This window comes from Trachypithecus francoisi, unplaced genomic scaffold, assembly GCF_009764315.1.
Source record: "Trachypithecus francoisi isolate TF-2019V2 unplaced genomic scaffold, Tfra_2.0 Lachesis_group8, whole genome shotgun sequence".
Taxonomy (NCBI): Eukaryota; Metazoa; Chordata; class Mammalia; order Primates; family Cercopithecidae; genus Trachypithecus; species Trachypithecus francoisi.
The window spans coordinates 42072772-42094387 of record NW_022681473.1 but is presented as its reverse complement, the minus strand read 5'-3'; the positions used below and the strand labels follow the sequence as shown (position 1 = coordinate 42094387).

Below are 21616 nucleotides of genomic sequence, written 5' to 3'. Positions count from 1 at the left end.
ATCTGGTGTTCTATTACTAAACCATACTTCTAAACATCTAAATATGTCATAAAACATTTGCAAAAATTTAAACATGATAATATTTTTCAAAAGCCTACCTACACATATCATTATTATTTGTTGAAAAGCAGCAAATTTCAAGTTTACCACAGGGGAAAAAAAACATGTTAATGAGATATGGTATTTAATAAAATTCTAGAGCATTTAGCTTGGATATTATATACTTGTACTGCGTTTATTTTCCTGAAATGGTGGAGTATTACATTTGTTTTTCAGATAATCAATTCATGATATGTCACTTGATGTTCACAATCCACACATTTTGATCTGGAGCATGGTTTCCTTCAAATAGCCTCCTGCTTTCTCAAGATGACCACTAGACAAGATTTAAAATACACAAAGAATAAGGAATGTAATTAAAATTTATATAAGGAAAGATTATATATATTATAAATGATTTGGAAATGATCTCAGGGAAAAACTATTTCATACAAGAAGTATTGTAAAAAATAATCCTTAATAGCTAGGAATGCTATTTTAAACTAAAGTAAGGTCACATTCAGATAGAAGCCAGATACAAAAAACATTAACATCAAATAAATCATATCTGAAGATGGATATGATATAGAACAATCCTCTGTAATTCATACAACAAATACTGCAAGCAGAAAGAATTTGTAGAAACCGAGGATATCAGTTATGAGAAAGGTCAAAGTCATTTCTATACATAATAGATGTGATAGAGATGTTAATATAAAGCTTTTATTTTCCAAGTCTTATGTTCTGTGAGTCACTAACGCAGCATATCTTAGGCATCTGTTGAGTGTGTTTATGTTTTAAAATGACCCAGAATAAAGTCAGCAACAGGGACAAATAAAAGACAAGAAAAATGAAAAAATTGTCTACATCAGTATTGGCAGAAGTTTAACCTTAAAATAATATTTAAGGATAATTTTAACATTCATAAGTACTTAACAATATAATTTTTAAAAGGTTTTATTATGTAAACATTGTCCAGGCGTGGTGGCTTACACCTGTAATCCCCACACTTTGGGAGGCTGAGACAGGTAGATTACTTGAGGTCAGGAGTTTGAGACCAGCCCGGCCAACATGGTGAAATCCCATCTCCACTAAAAATACAAAAATTAGCTGGGCATGGTGGCACGCGCCTGTAATCCCAGCTACTCGGGAGGCTGAGGCAGGAGAATTGCTTGAGCCCGGGAGGTGGAAGTTGTAGTGAGCAGAGGTTGTGCCACTACATTCCAGCTTGGCCAACAGAGCAAGACTTTGTCTCAAAAGAAAAAAAAAAAAGAAGTTTAGCAGATAAAACTAAAAACAAAAATATTTTTTCAAACTTCTTTTAACAACTGTGTTCTAACTTCATTACATATCCTCTGTTCTACTGGGAGGCACAACTTATTTGCCAAATAAAGTACTTATTTTTAGGAATTCAGGCCTTTATTTTGTCCCAAAACATTTAAATTGTACAAAAACTATTATCACATTTTTTCTTAAAGATCGATTTAAGCAGAAAAAAATGAGAAGAGGGCAATAGTAGGGATACTGCTTATAACAAAGCAAACTGCAAAATGTATACGATGAAAAGATAAAATGAGAAGAATCAACAAAGATTAAAGCAGTGTTACTCTGCAGTATGGTTTCTGGTGTGTCATATTCATTATCACTTTGAGACAAGATAAATCGAGAAATTGAGAGTAAACATTTATATTCATTTGTAACAATTTGATACTATGATTACATTATGAGTGATTGTATATGTTAAAAATTATCAATCCACAATGATTTGAAAATTAAAATGAAATTAAGCAAAGCAAAATTAAACTGTTTTTGACCACATTTGAGAAGCACTGAATGCCTGAGCTTAAATAGGAGATACTATACATCTTGGTCCATATATAGAAGAAAAACTAGAATAGGGTTTTCACAGTAACTTCTTGTTATTACCATTCTGTGAAAAGTGAAGAGAAGCCTGTTAGCATAGTGTGTATTTTGGACCTTTGAGCTCCTCAGTGTTCTTTCTTGGAAGGAAGGTGTACTTTCTCTTTTATGAGTTGTCAGAACTTTTATAAATGCCCAATACCATCAGTAAAAAGTATCTGGATGTTCTGAAGACAATTCCAGAATTTTTGTATTAATAGAGATGAAAACATAAGTACCAGAGTGAACTTAGGATTTTCATATTTAATATATCTTATTTCGTATATTCTTATTTGTTTGTGAAACATTTTAGTTGTCTCTGAAATCTCAAATGAGTTGGTGGGATGGATGGTATAGAACAGTTTTGTGGACATTTCTTTAAAAAGCATCTGGCACTTCAAGAAAAAAAGGGAGAGCTTTCTTTCAGTTTATAGCAACTTATTTCAATTTTTGGGGGGGAACAGGTGGTTTTGGTTATATTCATAAGAGTTTTAGTGGTGATTTCTGAGATTTTGCTGTACTCATCAACAGACCAATATACACGATATTGGTTTATATAAAGACTATACATTGGGTATAGTCTTTTAGCCCTCACTTTCCTCCCTTCCTTCCCCATGTGTCCCTAAAGTCCATTATATCATTCTTATGCCTTCGTGACCTCATGGCTTAGCTCCCACTTGTAGGTGAGAATGAGGCAGCTACGTTGTCTGGGGTAAATACCCAGGGTTCACTGTCTCGTGCCAAGAAAATTTAGGACATGGACACACATGAGGAATTTAGGAGTGGAGGTTTAATAGGAGGAAGAAAGAGACCAGAAAATAGCTCTCTCTCTAGTGAGAGAGAGGAGATTCCTGAGAGGAAAGACTGGCCGGTGGTAGAAGCCACAGATTTTATAGTCAGGTTTGAGGAGGCATCTGATTTATATAGGGCTCACAGATTGGTTCAATCAGATATGATGTTTACACAGCATACAGGGAAGGCTGGCTACCTCACCCTAATCTTATTAGGCAGATGAATTTTCCCCTTGACCATTGACATCTTCTCTGCTTCTTACTATACATGTAGCTGGCAGAGAAGGGAAGATGGAGCTATCATTTTGAATATGATTGGCACAATGGCCAGCATCTATGTCTGCAGCTCGATTTTATAGCCTGCCCTTTGTTAGAAGGAAAATGATTTGGGGCTGCTTTTCATTAAAAGGAAAACCTTAACAAGGACTTCCATACCCTCACTATCTGCCTAAGTAATTTCTTCTTAACTCCTATATCAAGAATACATAATATTTTATTTTCCATTCCTGAATTTCTTCACTTAGAATAATGGTCTGCAACTTCATCCAGGTTGCTGCAAATGCCATTATTTTGTTCCATTTTATGGCTGTTCCATTTTATCTATATACCAGATTTTCTTTATCCACTGGTTGTTTGATGTGCATTTAGGCTTGTTCCACATTTTTGCAATTGCAAACTGCACTTCTATAAACACGCCTGTGTAAGTGCCTTTTTGATATAAAGACATATTTTCCTCTGGGTAGATACCCAGTAGTGGGATTGCTGGATCAAATGGTAGTTCTAATTTTAGTTAAAAACGGGAGCTTTTGAAATTAAAAACCTTAGATGGTTTGTTAAGGGCCAAGTCATGGAAGAAAAAATGATTGATGATATTAGATACTGAAATGACAAAGGGATAGAAAGAGTGACCAATAACTGTATGTAAATGAATCAAGAGGTACTTGGTTCAGAAATGGTGGCAATTGTCTTGCACTTTAGAAAGGTAGATTCAAGAATAATTCTCTTTTCTTTCCCATATCTCAAATTATTATACTTTATACTAAGAGATAACTTGGAAGATGAAAATATATGTTGCATAGGCATATTTTAATGCTTAAAAGAGAGACACAGATTATGGAGTTGGGGTTATAAACACTGGTGTATCAGCAAGGAAAGAGATTTGTTGATATTTAAGGCAAAACACTAACTGTGTATAGTTGATGGTCCTGGGTTTCTGTATGGCAATGTATAAGTTCCATTCATTATGCAAAAACAAATGGAAAACAAAGCCAATGGGTTGAACTTTTACTCATAGTATGCATTTTCTCCAAAATCTCAGAGAGGAGGAAATTACAGAAAGAGAATCCTCACAGTCTAAAAAAGGAAGGAAAGTACTTTCTTCCATGCTAATGGTACCTCTGTTCTCTTCAGGGCAGCAAGGAAGTCAGTTTAATTTTTCACGTCTCTAAATTTATTTGCAGCTAGGGGTGGCCAGTAAACCAATTTTCATCAAAGAGATTTAAGTGGAGCTTTCATAAAGAGCTTGTTCCTTCCATCCTTACAATAAGAAAAAGGCAGAACAAACTGAAAAGCAATTAATCTTGTTATATTCAGCAGAGAAGTGAGGCCACAGGGCAAACTACTGCCCTGAAAACCAGAGAGACAGACAAGTGGATGTGGAGAATCAGAGCTTGCCAGGAACAGAAGCCTTCTGCTAAGGCCAATACCAGTGGGAACATGTCAACTTTATTTAATGAATGGCTGGAGGTTCAGTATGCATGAGCTTAAATTCAAAGCTCTGGGTGTAGACAGGACAGTCTTAAGGAAGCTTCCATAGTTTCCTAAATTTTACCTCCAGGAGCCTCACTAGATCTCACTGTAAAGATCAGAGAACAATCTTTTTTTGCTTCTAGTAGTGAAAGGGGAAAAGTAATCATTTAAAAATACCTCAGAGCTCTCCGTTCTCTTTACCAGAGCATGCTCTCAAGAGAAACTATTTTAGCAGAGCCTAAATAAATTGGGTTTTACCAAATTCTAAGTGACTTAGGGGAAAGGAAATATACAACTCCTGTTCCCTATAGCTTTCCTATCTCACCTAATGGAGAAAATAGCAAAGAAGAAGTTGTGAAATTTACATCCGAGGGATAGGAAACTGCTCTTGCAGTGAAAAATTATGACAGTAAAGACTTCTGGGCCGGGCGCGGTGGCTCAAGCCTGTAATCCCAGCACTTTGGGAGGCCGAGACGGGCGGATCACGAGGTCAGGAGATCGAGACCATCCTGGCGAACACGGTGAAACCCCGTCTCTACTAAAAAAATACAAAAAACTAGCCGGGCGAGGTGGCGGGCGCCTGTAGTCCCAGCTACTCGGGAGGCTGAGGCAGGAGAATGGCGTAAACTCGGGAGGCGGAGCTTGCAGTGAGCTGAGATCCGGCCACTGCACTCCAGCCCGGGCGACAGAGCGAGACTCCGTCTCAAAAAAAAAAAAAAAAGACTTCTGATCTAACCAACTCCATCTTGCCTTTCACCTCCCAACTGCCCTTGGTTATTCCAGGGCATGGACAAAGCTAACTATAGGAGAAATTTAGTTTACAGTTTCATAATAGCCCTTCCCCAAAACTAAACCACCTTTGTAAAACTAATGAAAGGCCACAAGGTTAGAAGGATGAGAGTGGCCTGAATTCTGCTAAGATGCAGGCATAGTCAAATGATTACCACCCATTATTCTGGAGGTCACAAGATTTGCAACTTCCCCTATTCACTATTGTAGAAACTAGGATTGACCTTTTGACATGTCTTTTTAGGCTTTTGCATTTCTGATGACTAGGCAGCCTGATATGGACCCAAGACTCTTAGCTCAACTAGTCTTGTGGTCCCCACCCAGAAGTGGATTCATCTCATGAGGGGGCATTTTCTATACCCCTGTGATTTCATTCCCAACCAACCAAGAGCCCGTTCCCATAGGCCCCTGCCCATAAAACTATCCTTGAAAAAGCTTAGCCTCCAAATTTTCAGAGAGGCTGATTTGAGTAATAGTAAAGCTCTAGTTTCCTGTTTAGCTGGTTCCATGTGTATTAAACACTTTCTCTATTGCAATTCCCCTGTCTTGATAAACTGACTCTATCTGGGTAGTTTGCAAAATGAGCCCATTGGGCAATTATAGATACAGACTCACTTAAAGACTGAATCCTAATCATAAACTATGGAACTCTTCTTCACCTACAACTTACCAACACATCAATTAGTCTTCTATATATATCAGAGGATTCCAGCTTTAAAAAATTACAAGCTTCAGATATTATTTAAGAAAGAGCCCCTAGCAAGACCAGAAATAAGGAGGAAGACAAAACTGAATCAGGAGAAATTTTACCCTCTGATATCACAGCTGCCAGTAAACAGAAAATGCAGCCTAAATATTAGTCAGATAAGCATAAAACCTGCACTACAGGCTTATCTTTCTTAGTTTCTGTTACCCAATACATCGTGTCCAAATTTCAATAAAAATGATGGGACACACTAAAGGGCAGAAACAATCTGAAGTGAAAAAGTAAGCATCAATCAGATCCAGACTCAGATAATAGCAGATATTTTAGAATTATCAGACTAGGAATGTACAATAATTATGACAAATATGCTAAGTTCTAATAGAAAAGTGGACATGATGCAAGAAAAGATGGGCGATATAAGGCAAAATGGAAAATCTAAGAAGAAATCAAACTAACACTAAAAGTCTAAAATATTTTAGTGGAGATGAAGCATGACATTGATAGGCTCATTAATAGGCTGAACTCAGAGGAAAAAAAAAAATTAGCTTAAAGATATGTAAACAGAAACGTTCCAAACTAACAATAAAGAGAAAAAAGTATAAAAAAAGAATACATTATTTAAAAACTGAGCAAAAATTACAAAAAGTATAAATATACATAATTGGAGGAAAAGAAGGAAGAAGGAGAGGAAGAGGAAGAAGAAGAAACAAGAAGGAAGAAGAAAGGAAGGAAGGAAGAGAAGGAGGAGAAACAATAAATATTGACATAAAAATAGATGAGAACCTTCTAAAGTTAATGATAGACAACAAACCACAGATCCAGAAAATTCAGAAGACACAAAGCAGGATAAACACCAGATAAATGTCTACATCTAGAGACATATGATATTTAAACTGCAAAAAAATCAGACAAAAATGAAATCTTGAAAGAAGCTGGGGAAAAGTGGTAGGATAACTTACATAAATAGGAACATGAATAACAACAATTATATAGGATTTCTTTACAGAAATCATACAAGTAATAAGACAATGGAGTAAGATATTTAAAGTGTTCAAAGAAAAAGAGCAGAAACCCAGGATTCCGTATCATGTGCAAGTATCCTTCCAAAGTGAAAGAGAACTAAAGACTTCCTCAGACAAACAAAAATGGAAGGAATATTTGTTACTAGTAGACTTGCCCACACAGAGATAGTTAAGAAATTTTCAGAGAAAAGGAAAATGTTGTAAGTCAGAAACTTGGACGTACATAAAGAAAGGAAGAGCATTAGAAATGAAATTAAAAAAAGAAGGTAAAATAAAATATTTTATCTGTCTTATTCTAACTGATCTAGGTAATAATTTGTTCAAAATAATAATTGCAACAATGTATGTGTTTTTTATATTTTATGGAGAAGTGAATGACAATAATGTTATGAAGAATAAGAAAAGGGGAATGGGAATACTGTGTCATAAGGTAACTGCATTACCCATAAAGTAGAATAGTGTTATCTGAAAGTGAACTTGAACAAATTATAAATGTATAGTTCAAATGCAAAGGAAACTACAGAAAAAGGTAAAAAATAGCTGGGCGCAGTGGCTGAAACCTGTAATCCCAGCACTTTGGGAGGCCGAGACGGGTGGATCACGAGGTTAGGAGATCAAGACCATCCTGGCTAATACGGTGAAACCCCGTCTCTACTAAAAAAATACAAAAAACTAGCCGGGCGTGGTGGCGGGCCCCTGTAGTCCCAGCTACTAGGGAGGCTGAGGCAGGAGAATGGCGTAAACCCGGGGGGCGGAGCTTGCAGTGAGCTGAGATCCGGCCACTGCACTCCAGCCTGGGCGACAGAGCGAGACTCTGTCTCAAAATAAATAAATAAATAAATAAATAAATAATAATAAAAAAATAAAATAAAACAAGTATAATTGAGATGCTAAGACAGGAGAGAATATTGAATAATATAAATTGCTCAAAACTAGAGAATGCAGAAGAAGAATGGAAAAATAAAAGACATAAATGAAAGAAAAAACATCCACAACTAAAAGACAGTAACAGATAAGGCACATACTAACTCAACTATATCAATAATCACTTCAGATGTCAATGATCTTAAAGACAAACACTGTCAGGGTAAATAAAAATACAATACACAACTGTATGTTGTTTACAAGAAACTTTAAGTATAAGGGCAGATAGAGTCAAAGGGATGGAGAAAGATATACCTTGCTAACAATAATCAAAAGAAAGCTGAAGTAGCATTATTAATTTCAGACAAACCAGACTTCAGAGCAAGAAAATTGTCAATGATAAAGAGGGGCATTACATAGTAATAACGAGGTAAAATTACATAGTAATCCTTAATGTGTTTGTGCCTAACAACAGAACATCAAAATATGTGAGGCAAAAACTGATAAAAGTGCACGAAGAAATAAACAAATCTGCTATTATAGCTGGAAATGTCAATTCCTTCTAACAGTAATTGACAGATCTAGCAGGCAGAAAATCTGTAAGAATATATTTGAACTGAACAGCACCATCAGTCAGTTGGATTTAATTGACATTAATAGTTACTTTATTTAGTAACAGCAGAAGACACATTTTTCTCAAGATACATGGAACATTCACCAAGACAGATCACATTCAATGTTACTAAAACATACATTAACAAATTTAAAAGGATAGAAATCATACAAAGCGTGTTCTCAGACCACAATGGAGTTAAACTAGAAACCAATAGCAAGAAAGATAACTGGAAAATCCTCAAATATTTGGAAATTAAGAATATACTTATAACTAACACATGGATCAACGAAGAGGTTTCAAAAGAAATTTAGACTATTCTGAACAAAATGAAAATGAAAATATGATTTATTAAAATTTATGGGATATAGTGAAAGTGATGCTTAGAGAAATTTTATAGCATTAATATATTAGAAAAGAAGTAGATCTATACTCAATAGTCTAAGATTTCACCTTAGGAAACCAGAAGAAGAAGAACAAATTAAACCCAAAGTAAGCAGTAGAAAAGACGTAAAAACTAGAGCAGAAATCTATGAAATTGAAAACAGAATAAAATAGAGAAAATTAATGAAACCAAAATATAATTCTTTGAAAATATTAGTAAAATTGATAAACTTTTGCCAGACTAACCAAAGAAGACACAAATTACTAACATTATAAATAAAAGAGAGCCCATAACTGCCAATCCCATGAACATTAAAAGAATAATAAGGGGGCGGAGCAAGATGGCCGAATAGGAACAGCTCCAGTCTCCAACTCCCAGCGCGAGTAACACAGAAGACCGGTGATTTCTGCATTTTCAACTGAGGTACTGGGGTCATCTCTCTAGGGAGTGCCGGACAATCGGTGCTGGTCAGCTGCTGCAGCCTGACCAGCGTGAGCTGAAGCAGGGCGAGGCATCGCCTCACCTGGAAGCGCAAGGGGGAAGGAAATCCGTTTTCCTAGCCAGGGGAACTGAGACACATAACACCTGGAAAATCGCGTAACTCCCACCCCAATACTGCGCTTTAAGGAAACAGGCACACCAGGAGAATATATCCCACACCTGGCCGGGAGGGTCCCACGCCCACGGAGCCTCCCTCACTGCTAACACAGCCGTCTGCGGCGATCTATCCGCAAGGCAGCAGCGAGGCTGGGGGAGGGGCGCCCGCCATTGCTGAGGCTTAAGTAGGTAAACAAAGCCGCTGGGAAGCTCGAACTGGGTGGAGCTCACAGCAGCTCAAGGAAACCTGCCTGTCTCTGTAGACTCCACCTCTGGGGACAGCCCACAGCTGAGGTCCAATAGGGAAAGCAGCGGGGGCGGTGCAGAGGCGAACGACTCTGTCTGACAGCTTTGGGGAGAGCCGTGGATCTCCCAACGCGGAGGTTGAGATCCGAGAACGGACAGACTGCCTGCTCAGGTGGGTCCCTGACCCCTGAGTAGCCTAGCTGGGAGACATCCCCCACTAGGGGCAGTCTGACACCCCACACCTCACAGGGTGGGGTCATCCCTGAGAGGAAACTTCCAAAGGAAGAATCAGACAGGTACACTCGCTGCTCAGCAATATTCTATCTTTGGCAACCTCTGCTGCTGATACCCAGGCAAACAGGGTCTGGAGTGGACCTCAAGCAATCTCCAACAGACCAACAGACAGTCCTTCTGACTGTCAGACGGAAAACTATCAAACAGGAAGGACACCTATACCAAAACCCCATCAGTACGTCACCATCATCAAAGACCAGAGACAGATAAAACCACAAAGATGGGGAAAAAGCAGGGCAGAAAAGCTGGAAATTCAAAAAATAAGAGCGCATCTCCCCCTGCAAAGGAGCGCAGCCCATCGCCAGCAACGGATCAAAGCTGGTCAGAGAATGACTTTGACGAGATGAGAGAAGAAGGCTTCAGTCCATCAAACTTCTCAGAGCTAAAGGAGGAATTACGTACCCAGCGCAAAGAAACTAAAAATCTTGAAAAAAAAGTGGAAGAATTGACAGCTAGACTAATTAATGCAGAGAAGATCATAAACGAAATGACAGAGATGAAAACCATGACACGAGAAATACGTGACAAATGCACAAGCTTCAGAACCGACTCGATCAACTGGAAGAAAGAGTATCAGCGATTGAGGATCAAATGAATGAAATGAAGCGAGAAGAGAAACCAAAAGAAAAAAGAAGAAAAAGAAATGAACAAAGCCTGCAAGAAGTATGGGATTATGTAAAAAGACCAAATCTACGTCTGATTGGGGTGCCTGAAAGTGAGGGGGAAAATGGAACCAAGTTGGAAAACACTCTTCAGGATATCATCCAGGAGAACTTCCCCAACCTAGTAGGGCAGGCCAACATTCAAATTCAGGAAATACAGAGAACGCCACAAAGATACTCCTCCAGAAGAGCAACTCCAAGACACATAATTGCCAGATTCACCAAAGTTGAAATGAAGGAAAAAATCTTAAGGGCAGCCAGAGAGAAAGGTCGGGTTACCCACAAAGGGAAGCCCATCAGACTAACAGCAGATCTCTCGGCAGAAACTCTACAAGCCAGAAGAGAGTGGGGGCCAATATTCAACGTTCTTAAAGAAAAGAATTTTCAACCCAGAATTTCATATCCAGCCAAACTAAGTTTCATCAGTGAAGGAGAAATAAAATGCTTTACAGATAAGCAAATGCTTAGAGATTTTGTCACCACCAGGCCTGCCTTACAAGAGACCCTGAAGGAAGCCCTAAACATGGAAAGGAACAACCGTACCAGCCATTGCAAAAACATGCCAAAATGTAAAGACCATCGAGGCTAGGAAGAAACTGCATCAACTAATGAGCAAAATAACCAGTTAATATCATAATGACAGGATCAAGTTCACACATAACAATATTAACCTTAAATGTAAATGGACTAAATGCTCCAATTAAAAGACACAGACTGGCAAACTGGATAAAGAGTCAAGACCCATCAGTCTGCTGTATTCAGGAGACCCATCTCACATGCAGAGACATACATAGGCTCAAAATAAAGGGATGGAGGAAGATCTACCAAGCAAATGGAGAACAAAAAAAAGCAGGGGTTGCAATCCTAGTCTCTGATAAAACAGACTTTAAACCATCAAAGATCAAAAGAGACAAAGAAGGCCATTACATAATGGTAAAGGGATCAATTCAACAGGAAGAGCTAACTCTCCTAAATATATATGCACCAATACAGGAGCACCCAGATTCATAAAGCAAGTCCTTAGAGACCTACAAAGAGACTTAGACTCCCATACAATAATAATGGGAGATTTCAACACTCCACTGTCAACATTAGACAGATCAACGAGACAGAAAGTTAACAAGGATATCCAGGAATTGAACTCATCTCTGCACCAAGCGGACCTAATAGACATCTATAGAACTCTCCACCCCAAATCAACAGAATATACATTCTTCTCAGCACCACATCGCACTTATTCCAAAATTGACCACATAATTGGAAGTAAAGCACTCCTCAGCAAATGTACAAGAACAGAAATTATAACAAACTGTCTCTCAGACCACAGTGCAATCAAACTAGAACTCAGGACTAAGAAACTCAATCAAAACCGCTCAACTACATGGAAACTGAATAACCTGCTCCTGAATGACTACTGGGTACATAACGAAATGAAAGCAGAAATAAAGATGTTCTTTGAAACCAACGAGAACAAAGATACAACATACCAGAATCTCTGGGACACATTTAAAGCAGTGTGTAGAGGGAATTTATAGCACTAAATGCCCACAAGAGAAAGCAGGAAAGATCTAAAATTGACACTCTAACATCACAATTAAAAGAACTAGAGAGGCAAGAGCAAACACATTCAAAAGCTAGCAGAAGGCAAGAAATAACTAAGATCAGAGCAGAACTGAAGGAGATAGAGTCACAAAAAACCCTCCAAAAAATCAATGAATCCAGGAGTTGGTTTTTTGAAAAGATCAACAAAATTGACAGACCGCTAGCAAGACTAATAAAGAAGAAAAGAGAGAGGAATCAAATAGACGCAATAAAAAATGATAAAGGGGATATCACCACCGACCCCACAGAAATACAAACAACCATCAGAGAATACTATAATGCCTCTACGCAAATCGACTAGAAAATCTAAAAGAAATGGATAATTTCCTGGACACTTACACTCTCCCAAGACTGAACCAGGAAGAAGTTGAATCCCTGAATAGACCATAACAGGCTCTGAAATTGAGGCAACAATTAATAGCCTACCCACGAAAAAAAGTCCAGGACCAGATGGATTCACAGCTGAATTCTACCAGAGGTACAAGGAGGAGCTGGTACCATTCCTTCTGAAACTATTCCAATCAATAGAAAAAGAGGGAATCCTCCCTAACTCATTTTATGAGGCCAACATCATCCTGATACCAAAGCCTGGCAGAGACACAACAAAAAAAGAGAATTTTAGACCAATATCCCTGATGAACATCGATGCAAAAATTCTCAATAAAATACTGGCAAACCGAATTCAGCAGCACATCAAAAAGCTTATCCACCATGATCAAGTGGGCTTCATCCCTGGGATGCAAGGCTGGTTCAACATTCGCAAATCAATAAACGTAATCCAGCATATAAACAGAACCAAAGACAAGAACCACATGATTATCTCAATAGATGCAGAAAAGGCTTTTGACAAAATTCAACAGCCCTTTATGCTAAAAACGCTCAATAAATTCGGTATTGATGGAACGTACCTCAAAATAATAAGAGCTATTTACGACAAACCCACAGCTAATATCATACTGAATGGGCAAAAACTGGAAAAATTCCCTTTGAAAACTGGCACAAGACAGGGATGCCCTCTCTCACCACTCCTATTCAACATAGTGTTGGAAGTTCTGGCTAGGGCAATCAGGCAAGAGAAAGAAATCAAGGGTATCCAGTTAGGAAAAGAAGAAGTCAAATTGTCCCTGTTTGCAGATGACATGATTGTATATTTAGAAAAACCCATCGTCTCAGCCCAAAATCTCCTTAAGCTGATAAGCAACTTCAGCAAAGTCTCAGGATACAAAATTAATGTGCAAAAATCACAAGCATTCTTATACACCAGTAACACACAAGCAGAGAGCCAAGTCAGGAATGAACTTCCATTCACAATTGCTTCAAAGAGAATAAAATACCTAGGAATCCAGCTTACAAGGGATGTAAAGGACCTCTTCAAGGAGAACTACAAACCACTGCTCAGTGAAATCAAAGAGGACACAAACAAATGGAAGAACATACCATGCTCATGGATAGGAAGAATCAATATCGTGAAAATGGCCATACTGCCCAAGGTTATTTATAGATTCAATGCCATCCCCATCAAGCTACCAATGAGTTTCTTCACAGAATTGGAAAAAACTGCTTTAAAGTTCATATGGAACCAAAAAAGAGCCCGCATTGCCAAGACAATCCTAGGTCAAAAGGACAAAGCTGGAGGCGTCACGCTACCTGACTTCAAACTATACTACAAGGCTACAGTAACCAAAACAGCATGGTACTGGTACCACAACAGAGAAATAGACCAGTGGAACAGAACAGAGTCCTCAGAAATAATACCACACATCTACAGCCATCTGATCTTTGACAAACCTGACAAAAACAAGAAATGGGGAAAGGATTCCCTATTTAATAAATGGTGCTGGGAAAATTGGCTAGCCACAAGTAGAAAGCTGAAACTGGATCCTTTCCTTACCCCTTATACGAAAATTAATTCAAGATGGATTAGAGACTTAAATGTTAGACCTAATACCATAAAAACCCTAGAAGAAAATCTAGGTAGTACCATTCAGGACATAGGCATGGGCAAGGACTTCATGTCTAAAACACCAAAAGCAACGGCAGCAAAAGCCAAAATTGACAAATGGGATCTCATTAAACTAAAGAGCTTTTGCACAGCAAAAGAAACTACCATCAGAGTGAACAGGCAACCTACAGAATGGGAGAAAATTTTTGCAACCTACTCATCTGACAAAGGGCTAATATCCAGAATCTACAAAGAACTCAAACAAATATACAAGAAAAAAACAAACAACCCCATCAAAAAGTGGGGAAAGGATATGAACAGACATTTCTCAAAAGAAGACATCCATACAGCCAACAGACACATGAAAAAATGCTCGTCATCACTCGCCATCAGAGAAATGCAAATCAAAACCACAATGAGATACCATCTCACACCAGTTAGAATGGCAATCATTAAGAAGTCAGGAAACAATAGATGTTGGAGAGGATGTGGAGAAATAGGAACACTTTTACACTGTTGGTGGGATTGTAAACTAGTTCAACCATTATGGAAAACAGTATGGCGATTCCTCAAGGATCTAGAACTAGATGTACCATATGACCCAGCCATCCCACTACTGAGTATATACCCAAAGGATTATAAATTACTCTACTACAAAGACACATGCACACGTATGTTATTGCGGCACTATTCACAATAGCAAAGACTTGGAATCAACCCAAATGTCCATCTGTGACAGACTGGATTAAGAAAATGTGGCACATATACACCATGGAATACTATGCAGCCATCAAAAAGGATGAGTTTGCGTCCTTTGTAGGGACATGGATGCAGCTGGAAACCATCATTCTTAGCAAACTATCACAAGAAGAGAAACCAAACACCGCATGTTCTCACTCATAGGTGGGAACTGAATAATGAGATCACTTGGACTCGGGAAGGGGAACATCACACACTGGGGCCTATCATGGGGAGGGGGGAGGAGGGAGGGATTGCATTGGGGAGTTATACATGATATAAACATTATGCACATGTACCCTAGAACTTAAAGTATAATAAAAAGTAAAAAAAGAAAAAAAAAAAAAAAAAAAAAGAATAATAAAAGAATATAACCAACAGCTCTATGCTCATAAACTTGAAAACTTAGGTAAAACTGACTAAATCTAAAAAGGATTCAATCTACTAAAATTCACACGAGACACAGATAATCTAGATAGGATTATGATATATTTAAAAAAATTAATAATTACCAATCTTTCAAAATAGAAAATACTAGACCCAGATGGTTTCACTGATTAATTCTGCCAAATATATAAAACAGACACTTTACTAATTCTTTGCAATATCTTGCAGAAAATAGAAGCAGAGGTAATACATCTTGACTCATTCTGTGAGGCTAGCATTATCCTAATACCAAAACCAGAAAAATATATTAAAAGAAAGGAAAATGACAGACAAATATCTCTCATGAACATAGATGTAAAAATTCTCAACAGAATGTTAGCAAATTGATCCAAACATGTGTAAAAATAACTATACACAATCTGAGACTTATCCCAAGAATGTAAGGCTGTTTCAGCATCTAAAAATTATGTAATGAAAATCATCATATCAAAAGTCTAAAGGAGAAAAGTCATATGATCATATCAACAATGCATAATGAGAATTTGACAAAATCCAATACCAATTTATGATAAAAGTTCTCAGTAGTAGGTGTAGAGAGGGATGTCTTTCACTTAATAAGGAACATCTCTAAAATACCTACACCTAACATTATAGTTACTGGCAAGAAACCAGATATTTTTTCAGTTAACATTAGGAAAAAGGCAAAACTGTACCTTCTCACTTCTGTTCAACATCATAATGGAAGACATAGCTAATACAGTAAGACAAGAAAAGGAAATAAATGTTATACCATTTGAGAAGAAAGAAAGAAATTGTTCCGTGTCTTCCTTCACAGATGACCTGTCTAAGTAGAAAATCCCAAAGAATCAACAATAGCAATAAAAAACAACCAAAAAAACTCTTGGAAGTAATAAACAATTATAGTAAGGTTACAGGATGTAAGTTTAATACAGAAAATTCAATTGATTTCCTTTATGCCAACAATGAACAGTTTGAATGCAAAGTGAAAAACAGCCTGCCATTTAAATTAGCAACAAAAAATGAAATACTTAGGCATAAATCCAAGAAAATATGTATAAAATCTGGATCAGGAAAATTATAAAACTCAGGTAAAAAAATGATCTAAATAAATAGGAGAAATTCTATGTTAATTTATAGGAAGACTGAATATTGTTTAAGATATCAGTTATTTCCAAACTGATCCTTTGGATCCAGCACAATCCCAATAAAAATTCTAGCAAGTTACTTTGTAGGTTTCACCAAACTGATTCTAAATTTTATATTGAAAGGGAAAAGTTCCAGAATAGTCAACACAACATTGAGGGAGAAGAACAGAAGAGGACTGACACTACCTGATTTCTAGACTTACTGTAAATCTATAGTTTTCAAGACAGTATGGTATTGGTGAAAAGCAGGATTCAATGAAACAGAATAGGGGACTCAGAAATAAACCCACACAAATATATAGTCAATAAACCTTTGATATGGAAGCAAAGGCAATACAATAGAGAAAAGATAGTCTTTTCAACAAATGGTACTAGAACTTGATATCTACATGAAAATGATAATGATAATAATCTGGGCACTGACACCTTTCATTAACATTAACTCGCTATGGATCATAGACCTAAATTTAACGTATACAACTGCAAAACTTCTAGGAGATAATACATAAGAGAACTAATGTGACCTTAAATTTGGCAATAAATTTTCAGATATATAGCCAAAAGATATAAGTGATTAACTTTATGTAGTCATCTAACATATGGCAAAACAAGAACTGGAGTCCAAAATAACCTGGTTTCAAAGATAATCCTCTTTTCATTAAACCATATCACCTCCAGGAGATGACTACAAAGGATATTTAAATAATAGATGAAAATTATAAGACTTTTAAGACTGAAATTACAAATTTCTCAAAGAGAAAGGGAAAAACAAAATTTATAGTGAATATTACATGAATTAAAATGAGGATGTCAGTTGCATTTAATGATCTGTTTTAGTGAAATTTTAGTGAAACCTCTATAGTGAATTTTAGTGAAACCTCTATACTTACTAGGAGTCCTGGTTCTGGAATAGGAGAAGGCTTTGCAAACCTTTTATTCAATCTTCTCTTCTCTTTTTTTAGGTTTTGCATATTCTGAATACGTTTATTTGCAAGCTTTAAAAAAATTAAAATGAAAGAAAAATCATACTTTTTTGTAACATATAAAGATAACATGCTGATTATATTTTTGGTTTGTGTCAATAAAAAAGGTAAACGCCACCACTGCAAACGGTTTACGTAACTACATAGAAATAGGGGGAAAAATCCCTTTTGTTCAAATGTGTGGTTCATAGGTGAAGAAAACCACATTGGAGCATCAGTAGAGTTTTCAAATAGACTATTCTTGATTCTCATCTTACCACTGTGTACATTTAAATAGATCCAGACACATAGATTAGTGTGTTTACTTTTACTTTAAACACAATGTTATTAAAGACACCTAGGGAATTTTCTCTATGGAAGCAAGAAAACAATTATTCACTCCTTTGAAATGTTGCATGACACACATAGATTGTTATGCCACCATTATATGGTATCTACAGTAGCAGAGACCTAGGAGATCAAACTAGAATTCTTTGAAGATAATGAAATACAGTAATAGAATAAAAAGGATATGAATAACAATAACTTTTTTATCCACTTCCAATGAAGTATAAATTGGTACAATTGCTTTGAAAACAAACTTTTAAAAAAATCCACTGCTAATGGAGTATAAACTTGAACAATTGCTTTGAAAACAATGTGACACTACTCACTAACAATAGAACATTTGCTTTCCCTATGATTTAACCATTGCATTCCTGCCTAAATAATCAAATGGCATTCTTGTGCATGGGGAAAGAAGCCGTGTACTAGAATGTTTGCAGTAGTACTATTCATTTTAGGAAAATGTAAAAATAACACAATGTCCATAAACAAGAGAAAGGATTAATGAACTGTGATATGTTCCATGACAAAATATTGAACAGCAGTGAAAGTAAAGAAACTATATACAGCAATATAGATAAATCTTAGGAAATAATATTGAGAAGAAAGAGTAAATCATACACTAAATTTTGTGTGATCTTATGTTTATAAAGTTCAAAACCAAGCAAAAGCAAATAATGCACTCATAGAGGCACGTATGTAACAAACTATGAAAGAAAAGGAAGAGATTGATGTAACTAAAATTCCAGATGGTGGTTACCTCTGGGAGAGTTCTTAGGAGGTGGAATAGAAAAGCATTCCCTAGGCCGGGCGCGGTGGCTCAAGCCTGTAATCCCAGCACTTTGGGAGGCCGAGATGGGCGGATCACGAGGTCAGGAGATCGAGACCATCCTGGCTAACATGGAGAAACCCCGTCTCTACTAAAAAAATACAAAAATCTAGCCGGGCGAGGTGGCGGGCGCCTGTAGTCCCAGCTACTCGGGAGGCTGAGGCAGGAGAATGGCGTAAACCTGGGAGGCGGAGCTTGCAGTGAGCTGAGATCAGGCCACTGCACTCCAGCCCCGGCTACAGAGCGAGACTCCGTCTCAAAAAAAAAAAAAAAAAAAAAAAAAAAAAAAAAAAAAAAAAAAAAAAAGCATTCCCTAGTTGGATTCAGAAATACCGAATATCTTAATCCTTAAATGGGAGACATATTATAGTTTATAATTGTATCTGCCACATATGTTTTTGTATATGTATCAAATGTTACATTAGAAAATAACATAAGTCATTTACTTTACTCTAGTTAAGACCCATTCCAATAGTAGTCGTGAGATCCCAGAGTCCCAAGAAATATACCGAAGTGTCTACTTAATACAAGTTCTATTATGTTAGGGACAACTACATAAAGGAACAAGTTACATGCACAATGTTTAAACAACCAGAACCTAGTTCTTTATTTAAACATTACCTGCCGCTCAGTGACTTCTGAAGGATGATGTTGTCTTGGTCCTTCCTATATAATATGCAAAATTAAAACACATTGACACATAAAAAAGTCATTAAAAAATAGTAAATTAGTTATTATAATAGTAAGCCTATGCTACTTTTACATTTATGTATTATATGAATCATTTCGACTATAAGAGGCAGGTTAAAAAAAAAAGAAAAAAGAAAAAAAGGCAGGTTCAGAATTAAAACATCTAAGATAAAAATTGTGGTGGAAGATGGAGGCAGTATTATGATAAAAAGAACCAACTATGAGCCACCTTACAGATAAAAGGCAGAATATGAGAAATAAGAAAACAGTTATTTAGGAGGGAAAGAATGTACGAGAAATAGAAAAATGCATGTTTCTGCTTGTACAGGGCTTCAGCGGTGCCATTGAACAATCTAGTCTTCAATCTGGTTTCAAAGCCTAGGAATAATTGGTGATGTATTGAGATCGTGTGGTTTTCTGAAGCACAGGGAGGTTGGCTGTTAGTGAGATTCTCATCACTTCCTCTTTTCTTGATTGTACCTTAAATACCTCTTCCTTCACTCATTTTCATCCAATCTTTTAACCAGAAGACCCAAGAGAAATCTGTTCCACATCTGACAATTGAGAACTTTATCCTGCTCCCTACTTCTGTAATTTCCACTCCATCTCCTAGGGCAGGTCAATGGGTCAGTCAACATACAGTTGATGCACCTGACCTCTAAGCACACAGTAGGTGGAGCTTTTTCTTGTTTCAGGGGGGTCCAGCAGTCAGGACGTAGTCTGTCTACATCACCTGGAATTTCCCAACCCCAACCACCAAACCACATTTGCAAGAGCTAGAAGTACCATGGCCAAGGCCACAGTGGCCTGGAGCTCAAGGCACAGGACAGAGTAGCAGAGGTGAGGTTATAGACCCCAGCAGACTCACAGGGCTGACTTGGGAAGGCTCGATGTCCCAGCAGTACAGGCACATGCCGTGGAGCCTTAGGGCGCCCCCTGACGCCTACTGCCTGTCCTGGACCAAGTGATTATGGGGTCCAACACTCACAGCCTTCAAACCCTGCCCCCACCCAGTTCCATCACAATTCTCTTTATTCTCCTCTCTGCTATGGGCCCCGCCCTTTCCCCAGTTATATTCCAGTCCAGTGCAGGGAAGGCAAGGCCTCAAGTTGTCTGCAGTGTCTTTAAATTATGGAAGTCAGTTTACCATAATTCCCTATATTCTATCCATCTTCCTCAGAAAATTGAAGAATACCAATTTCCCACCTTTTCTACCGTTCATTTCTCTAGTCTCTCTCTTTATAAAGCCCCTTTTATTTGTTAACATACCTAACTTAGTCTCCATGTTCTGTTACTTCAGACTATCTATTGTTAGGGTTCTCTCAATTCCACCACCTCATTGTTGTTCCTTCACAGCGTCTAGTTGGGTTGACGCAACTGTCTGCCTTCATCCCATCCATCTATACCAGGTGAAGCGAGGAGAAGCTTGAAGATGGTTGGAATACATATTTGTGACCCTTAATTTATTTATTGTTTATTTAATTTTTCTCTTTTTTTTTTTTTTTTGCCGAGTCTCTCTCTGTCGCCCAGGCTGGAGTGCAGTGCCAGGATCTTAGCTCACCTCCGCCTCCAGGGTTCAAGCAATTCTCCCATTTCAGCCTCCCGAGTAGCTGGGACTACAGGCGCACGCCACAATGCCTGGCTAATTTTTTTTTTTTTTTTTTTTTGTATTTTTAGTAGAGACAGGGTTTTACCATATTGGTCAGGCTGTTCTCAAACTCCTGACCTCAGGTGATCTGCCCGTCTCAGCCTCCCAAAGTGCTGAAATTACTACCACGCCCGGCCGTGACCCCCGGTTTAAACTGGGTCCTCGATGCTGCTTAACACTTTTATGTTGCACCAGGTCTTTTTGCGCTCTGCGTTATTCCCTTCAAATAGTCTTCTATTAAAATCTCTGAATCTGTCATCACTCAGGCACTTCCAGCGGAAGTGGGACAATCCGTGCTTCACACTCTGATGCTGGTGAACACATATAGAGCTTACTATGCACAGCACTGTTATATGAATTTATATGTGTTAACTGATCAATTCTTTAGACCCCTCAAGGAGGGTAAGTGCATGATTATAATCACTGGGAAACAAGGCACTAGCATGTTAAATTGCTTTCTCAAGGTTATGCTGTTAGTTAAGAGGGTGAACTGCAATGTAAATCCAGGGTTGGCCCTTAGACCATGTGCTCCTAATTGTGTGCTGTGCTACCATTGCTTTTGAAGCCCTCACTGGGGTTACATCAATACTACCTAAAAGCATATAACCTTGTCAATATGCACATTATCCTTTTCCATGTAACCTTGTTGAA

At 37.6% G+C, this 21616-nt stretch overlaps 1 protein-coding gene across 1 annotated transcript; it reads right to left on the bottom strand.

Annotated features, from left to right (window-relative positions):
* Positions 1-168: 168 nt before the first annotated feature.
* On the bottom strand, positions 169-20304 carry CCDC179 (coiled-coil domain containing 179). The gene is made up of 4 exons (XM_033205252.1): positions 20186-20304; positions 19249-19293; positions 17382-17486; positions 169-376 (listed from the first exon to the last, which is right to left on the bottom strand). The coding sequence occupies exons 1-4, from the start codon at positions 20228-20230 to the stop codon at positions 365-367; spliced, it is 207 nt and encodes a 68-aa protein (XP_033061143.1). The 5' UTR covers positions 20231-20304; the 3' UTR covers positions 169-364.
* Between the last annotated feature and the right edge of the window lie 1312 nt (positions 20305-21616).

What these genes read in the sequence shown, in the direction of transcription:
- CCDC179 (XM_033205252.1), bottom strand. Translation starts at nt 20,230, where the DNA reads ATGTGCCTGTACTGCTGGGACATCGAGCCTTCCCAAGTCAGCCCT. An exon ending in AGCCTTCCCAAGTCAGCCCT is followed by an intron (nt 19,294 to 20,185) that starts GTGAGTCTGCTG and finishes CATATTATATAG; the next exon opens with GAAGGACCAAGACAACATCA. An exon ending in CAGAAGTCACTGAGCGGCAG is followed by an intron (nt 17,487 to 19,248) that starts GTAATGTTTAAA and finishes ATTTTTTTAAAG; the next exon opens with CTTGCAAATAAACGTATTCA.